Source organism: Bombyx mori, chromosome 7 (genome assembly GCF_030269925.1).
Source record: "Bombyx mori chromosome 7, ASM3026992v2".
Lineage (NCBI taxonomy): Eukaryota > Metazoa > Arthropoda > Insecta > Lepidoptera > Bombycidae > Bombyx > Bombyx mori.
In genome coordinates this window covers 12,588,416-12,596,051 of record NC_085113.1, presented here as the reverse complement: position 1 = coordinate 12,596,051, position 7,636 = coordinate 12,588,416, and the positions used below count along the sequence as shown (strand labels likewise).

At 39.6% G+C, this 7,636-nt stretch overlaps 1 protein-coding gene across 1 annotated transcript; it reads left to right on the top strand.

Annotated features, from left to right (window-relative positions):
• Positions 1-467: 467 nt before the first annotated feature.
• LOC692851 (unc-50-like protein) lies at positions 468-6,553 on the top strand (the record flags this gene model as incomplete). Its single annotated transcript, NM_001046696.1, is given in 6 exon segments — positions 468-811; positions 1,619-1,684; positions 3,209-3,329; positions 4,022-4,158; positions 5,053-5,154; positions 5,999-6,553. Coding segments are annotated over 6 exon segments (798 nt in total). The 3' UTR covers positions 6,136-6,553.
• Between the last annotated feature and the right edge of the window lie 1,083 nt (positions 6,554-7,636).

The window sequence follows — 7,636 nt, the reverse complement described above, 5'->3', positions numbered from 1 at the left end:
CACTAATGTTTTGCCAATTGTATTGACTAATTTAATTTCATACTATTTGATTAATGTTCCAAATTCTTTTCATTTCATTTCAATTCCCATTAACATTTTTCACAAAAAAATTATAAAATATTAGGCTGTATAGTATGATACATTTGCCTTTCCAGTTGGAATAATACAACAACTACTACTACTGACATTTGACAAGTACTTAATTTCAATAGTAGTTTGACGTCACTTCCGTTGCATACCTGCGTGACGTTCTGTAAAAATTTTACCCTCATGCGCTAAGGAAGTTTCACTTCAAAAAATATAAAAAAAAGCATAGCTTAGGGCAGTTCTAAGCTTTGAAGTCATAGTCACAGTTTAACTACAACGAAAAAAAAAAAGATGACAATGACATTAAGGCTACAACATAAACGTCACTTAGTCATGTTGACTTATCAATAATATCAATTGCTAAGTGGGTTTATCACAATGAAAACAAGTATTAACTTATTAATGAAATAAAAAACTGTCCATCTATCTATATAATTTTATATTATAATCACGAAATAATAAACTAGGATCCTAAAATAAGAGATCAAAATGAAGTATTCGACGTCGCCTACTCCAAATCTTCATAACTATCCTAGGAGCACTTCACCCCTGCCAGCCCCGGCTAATTATCAGCCAACAACAGCTAGCGCTTCAGTAAAACGCTACAAATACCTCAAGAGACTGTTCAAATTTAATCAAATGGACTTCGAATTCGCCGCTTGGCAAATGGTTTACTTGTTCATTGCCCCTCAGAAAGTATTCCGAAACTTTAACTATAGGAAGCGTAAGTTACTTTGTACCGTTTAATAATCACATAGATGCAAGCTAAACTAACTAGAAAATAAATCTCGAATTTTAGAATAACATAATACATTACAGTCAATTGAACAGAAATGAAAACAATATGTGTATATGTTTAAACAAATGTAAATCAGCCAGAAGTCTTACAGCATTGAACACACGAGTTTTATTCATCAGAATTTGATATTCGGTCATAGTGTCACTCAAAACTGTGATTTTTAAACATTAATAACTTTATTCTAAAAGATATGATTGTATAGCAATGAAGCTATTTGCATGGCGTGCTATGCACCTATACTGAGACCTTAGAACTCATATCTCAAAGTGAGTGGAGGTATTTACATTGTAGATGTTGATGGGCTCCGGTAACCACTTAACACCAGGTGGGCTATGAGCTTGTCCACCCATATGTACAATAAAAAAAACTTAAATAAAGATTACAGTATCCTATCCCAGATCCTGTGTGATATTGGGCCTGTAAGCCAGCTATACTTGCCTTTACTTATTTTTTTCTATTCTATTCTATCAACCCACAGACATACACTGCTGGACAAGGCATCCCCTGGTCCTCGCCACAAAGATTGGTCCTACATTGCTTGCATCCAGCAGATCCCCGCGAACCTCAATAGATGGTTGGTCCATCTTGTAGGAGGCCTACCCACTTTACTTATAAGATCATTGAATACCAAATTATTCTTACATATACTTGCAGAGAATATCTTGAGTTTTGTGCTTATTTGTTTTCTTCTTGGAAAATTATGTTTTTAATAAAGCTTATACACATTTTCAGATACAAAATCACAGTTTGCGAGAGACGACCCTGCATTCTTAGTGTTGCTCAGCATCTGGTTATTTTGTAAGTATTACAGACATTAACATTAAGACAATTTTTTAGAATTATTGTAAATTTAAATAAAGAAACTAACATATCTAAGATTTTGTATTTTAAAAAGCATAGTAAATGTATTAAATGTAATCCTTAAGTGTATTAAAATATAACATGTGCATACTAAACAAGTTCAAAGTTTAATATAAAACATTGAACATTTAAAACTAAAATTACTCTTTTTTTATTGCTTGGTTGGGTGGACGACCTCATAGCCCACCTGGTGTTAAGTGGTTACTGGAGCCCATAGACATCTACAACGTAAATGCCACCGGCCTTGAGATATGAGTTCTAAGGTCTCAGTATAGTTACAGTGGCTGTCCCGCCCTTCAAACCGAAACGCAGTACTGCTTCACGGCAGAAATAGGCAGGGTGGTGGTACCTACCCGTGCGGACTCACAAGAAGTCCTACCACCAGTAAAATGCTTCTGATGAGTTCTAGATATAAACTACACGATAATATAATATATTATATTATATTTTCGTATCATTTATAATGTATCTAAATTATAATATTTCATACATTTTTGTTTCGTAAAAATTAAAAACAAAATTGTCATTGGCAATCTGAAACACTAGTCATCTGCTGCCACAAAAACTGTAAAATACTGGAAAAAACCTCCGAAATAATAAACGTGTGAAAATTAAGAAAATACTAATTTATTATAAGATTGAAAATCCATGAAAAAAACAGAAAACAAAACAAAACAAAACAAAAACTATACAAAATCAATTTTTTATATCATAGAACCATAAACCGCCGATAGTTGGCGTGCCAGTCGTTACAAAAAAACGTCCGCAATCTAATGATAATCATAGGGCAGCGGTGGCCAACTTGATTAGAATCAAGATCTACTGTCTACTGACGAAACACGCTGCAATCTACCAATGACATATCTTGAAATTTAATGAAACAATGTAGACAATGTTATTCAGTATACAAATAAGTAGTATATTCTCTTCAATTAAAAAAATTAAAATAAACCTGAGATCTATACTACGTAATATATAAATCTACAGTGGTTTTTACGGATGTTCCGTTATAGCTACTGAACCAAGCATCTGATTGACTTGAAACTTGGTATCCATGTAGAAAATACATGTACTTAATGGATAGGCTAATATTTATATTAGTGTTGGACTCCCTACACAAATTGTGGGGGCGTTAATGAAGATAATCTTTATGGGGGTGAAAAATAATAATCTTAATTTTAAATGTCCAGCAAAGCGGACGGGTACAGCAGATATATAATAAAAGAGAACTATTGTGTAGAAGAGAGGATAAATAATGTGACGTAATGGTCATTAACAAATGATACAAGATGAAGATGATGCGTGCATGATGATGATTGGTGATTACGTTGCGCAGTCTCTTCTATGTATTTATATTTTTTATCTTACCACAATCGACCGGTCGATCGAGTTCTACTGGTTGACCACCCCTACTATAAGGGATTCTTTTTTTTCTATTATGAATACAGCAATTCGTTACAGTGTCGTCAATATGTTTCGGATTGGCACTAGACCTGACTGTGGGCAAAGTTGCATTATTCATGCTGTTTGTGGTGTTCGTTGATTTCATCGGAGCAGGAATACTGGTCTCCACATTATTTTGGTAAGTACAATAATGATTATTGTGAAGACAATTTGTGTACAGCTGTCCTTAAAGCTGCAAGTTCGGCGGCTTGTTTTGATAGGAAAGCTTTATGATTATTTTTGGATAAATGGGTGTACAATCACATGGCCCGCTTGATGTGAACTGGTTATCGGAACCCATTTGTCAATCGTTTTACTCTAGTATAATACTCAGAAAACGCTGATGCCCAATCTCAGGTGATTACCGAAGTTGCCTTGCAACCCCCTAGGGAAAGGGGTACTTTAGGCCATTAGATCAGACACGTTCCCCGGACCAGACCCGCTCACGATCCAAAGTAAAGCAAGTATACTAATACTATATAGTTGTATGGTGGGAGTATACTACTACTTCTAAGCACCTAACCCATAAATCAGCTCGTTGAGTTTCTCGCCGGATCTTCTCAGCGGGTCGCGATTCCGATCCGGTAGTAGATTCATTCGCGAAGCAGCTGCTCTTGAGCTGATAGGTCTTCGGAGGCGCTCGGGCAGCTTTTAGCAAATCTCTCCCCTCCTGGCTGAGCCTTTGCTCGCCCACCTGTCCTGGTGAAAATGGAAAGGCCTCCAGGCTACCAATAATCCTTCAATCATAAAAAAAATAGTACTAAGTATACTACTATAATTGGGAGTAGGAGGAGCTCTGGCTCTGCTAATAACCAGGGTTTGACTGGTCAGGTACCTGAGCAACAAGCACCTGCGCCGCGACCCCGAGGGTCCGGACGTGGAGTGGGGCTACGCCTTCGACGTGCACATCAACGCGTTTTTCCCGCCGCTCTCGCTGCTGCACTGCTTCCAAATCGTACTATTCAACAGTGAGTTAAAGTGGTGTCTTTAACTAATCTCAGTCTAGTTCTGATATCGGCGAGAGGCGCTTACTTGTCGCCGGGTGAGCTGATAATCTACGCCGGTCCCAGGATATTCGTTCAGAGCCGTCGCAGTTCTCATCTTCACTAGTGCTGGTGGGTGGACCAGCTCACAGCCGACCTGGTTTTTACTGGTGGTAGGACCTTTTGTGAGTCCGCACGGCTAGGTACCACCGCCCCGCCTATTTCTGCCGTGAAGCAGTAATGCGTTTCGGCTTGAAGGGTGGAGCAGCCGTTGTAACTATAGAGACCTTAGAACTTATGTCTCAAAGTGAGTGGCGCATTTACGTTGTAGATGTCTATGGGCTCCAGTAACCACTTAACACCAGGTGGGCTGTGAGCTCGTCCATTCATCTAAGCAATAAATAAAAAAAACGGCTGTCCCACCCTTCAAGCCGAAACGCATTACTGCTTCACGGCAGAAATAGGCAGGGCGGTGGTACCCACCCGTGCGGACCGACTAGAGGTCCTACCACCAGTAAAAAAAGTCACCAAGAGACTAAAAACAAATCCAGACCCAATTCTAATAAGCGATTTAGCTATAACAGATTTGACCGACCAATCCCACAGCATTAGACACTCGTGCAATTTGTTGGGTGCCGGAACTGACTTATTGAGAAAATTGCCTTTCGGTTTGAAGGGTGGGGCAGCCGTTGTAACTATACTGAGACCTTAGAACTTATATCTCAAAGTGGGTGGCGCATTTGCGTTGTAGATGTCTACGGACTCTGGTATCCACTTAACACCAAGTGGGCTATAAGCCCGTCCACAAGCGTCACACCGTTTCGTCTGTCACGTCCGTTCCAAGAGACATTCGAGCGTGATAAGGTTTGTTTCTTCCAGGTATATTGTCTCAAGCGGGCTTCGTCTCGTGTCTGGTCTCAAACACCTTCTGGCTCGCCTCGATCATATACTACATGTACATTTCCTTCCTGGGATACAGCAGTGAGTATACAATATGCACGACCAGTACGAATGGAGGCTCTGCAAGTGGTCTAGGGCTTTCTATTATTCTTTTATCGGTTAAGATGAAGTCTCCGCTCCATTTCGATAAAGCGGCACGACACGAGAACCTTCTCATCGTGGCCGCCGGTAACTACATTCCCGATCCTGCGGACAGAATGGAAAGCAGTCGATGTCGCCCCAAACACGTCATCTCGAATCCTTCCGATCCACTAACAGTGCTTTTAGGTACCTCAAGCACCGGTCATCGTTCACGTCGAACCCGTCGCTTGCGACGAAGGGCTCGACGGGTAAATTAACCCACAGGTACAGCCCACTGAGTTTCTCGCCGGATCTTCTCAGTGGGTCGCGTTTCCGATCCGGTGGTAGATTCTGCGGAGCACGGCTCTTGCTAGGGTTCGTGTTAGCAACGTAGTCAGGTTTGAGCCCCGTGAGCTCACCTACTAGTTAAGGTTACGCTGAAATAGCCTCTCAAGGCTATCAGCTTAGGTAGGAAAAAAAAGAATACACAATGTGCACGGTAATGGAGGCTCTGAAAACGATCGAGGGCTTTCTATTACTCTTTTACTGGCTAATATTTGGTCTCCGGAGCCCATAGATATCAACCACCGTAAATTGCAGTTTTCAGTACAACGGCTGCCCCGCCCTTCAAACCGAAACGCGTTACTGCTTCACGGCAGAAATAGGCAGGGCGGTGGTACTTACCCGCGCGGACTCACAAGAGATCCTACCACCAGTGCTTGCCGCGTATCGGTTGTGCGGCAGGAGAACACGAGACGGTTTCTCAATAAGCAGTGCTGTATGGATGTCCGGTGTCGGTTCCCAGACCTGCCGTTCCTGCAAAACACGAGGGTGTTCCTGCTGCCGCTGCCCGTGCTATTCGTGGTCTACCTGGCCACCCTGCTGGCCGGCTGGAACCTCAGCGAGCTGCTCATGTACTTCTATAGGTACAGGGTGTTGTAGTTACACCTTGGATGATATGAATAAAAACTGTAAGCAATAAAATGCCTGTTTGTAAGCGTCGCTAGGCTAGTCAGTGCGTCACCCGCTACTGTTGTCGTCGCCTAAACACAGTTGTGGAAATATAACATGTATCTACCTAATACCCCAACCAGGACGCCCAAAATAAAGTAATTTAATTTTTTTTATCGTGAATCTGTTTAAGCGGTTTCCTCTAATTTTCACTCCTAAAGCCAACGACCCTCATCATAACGATCTAAATCTAACAATAATACTGTGCTACTACAGTAATCCCCTATTATAACGCGGAAGATTCGTCCCGCGTTGTGGGAGCTTTATCGTACAACGCGCTCGTAGGACCTTCTCGGTTCGCTTCTGTCGTTATTTCTACTTTACGATATAATGGGTAAACAATAACCTTAAAATGAAAAAAATTGCTTAAAAATTTTAATAACCTAATTTATATAGAGACAATCATAAATTTCACAGTACAGAAATAGTATATGGGGAATCCCCGCGCTATATGGTAGAGACGTTTGTTACACGAGGGACATGAAATCGCGTTGTACAGGTACCGCGTTATAGGGGAGGTCATGTTTCGTTATAATTATCAAAATAAGTTTTATTGTGTTTGATTGAAAATAATCAATTGTAAATGTTATAATAATTTATAAGCAACGTTTTTTTCTAAATTATTTTGTTATTAATAATAATACGTTAGAGAAAAGCGGCCTCGTTGACAATTATTTCGAATTGTAAATATTAGATTTATTAATTTGTATTAATATAAACAATAATGATTAAAGTATCACTTGTATCTGATTTAGTTTTATTTCCATGACGTGAGATTTTTCTTACCTTACTTTATACCTACGCATAAGACACGTGATAGCTGATTGTATGGCCCTAAAAGGACAAACGTGTTCAGCTGATGTTAAGTGGGTGTTGGAGCTCGACTTTACAGAAAGTATAGCCTCTTGTCTGGACTGCTTAGGATAAATCTAGGGTCGGCAGACTAAAGCACATAAGTCAAAATTTTCAATTTATTTTTTATTACATCATCGGTTTACATTTCGCTCAACACACAATCTGACTAAAGCACATAAATCAAACTCAAGTATTTCATGGCGTATTCAAGCGGCGTTCTGTATCAACCTTATCAAATCCTAATATAATCAAACGAACTAAAAAACATAACTGGACTTATGTTCTAAGGAACACCATAAGTACAAAGTTATTAACGTAAGAAGTCTGACTTATGTTATAAAGAACATCAAAATGTAACATTTCTTTAGAGAAAGTGGTTACTTAAAAATATTTATAACGTAAACAATACTTCGGTAAGTGGTTTTAATTTACTAATGTTGTCGATTGGGCACAGTTTGTTGGTTAGTTGTGTGTGAGTGCTTAAGTATTTTAATTATTTAAGATGAATATTCAAAGAGGCAAGAAATTAGTTGAAATGGCGTTATCCACTCATCTGGAAAGCAATGAAGGTATATTT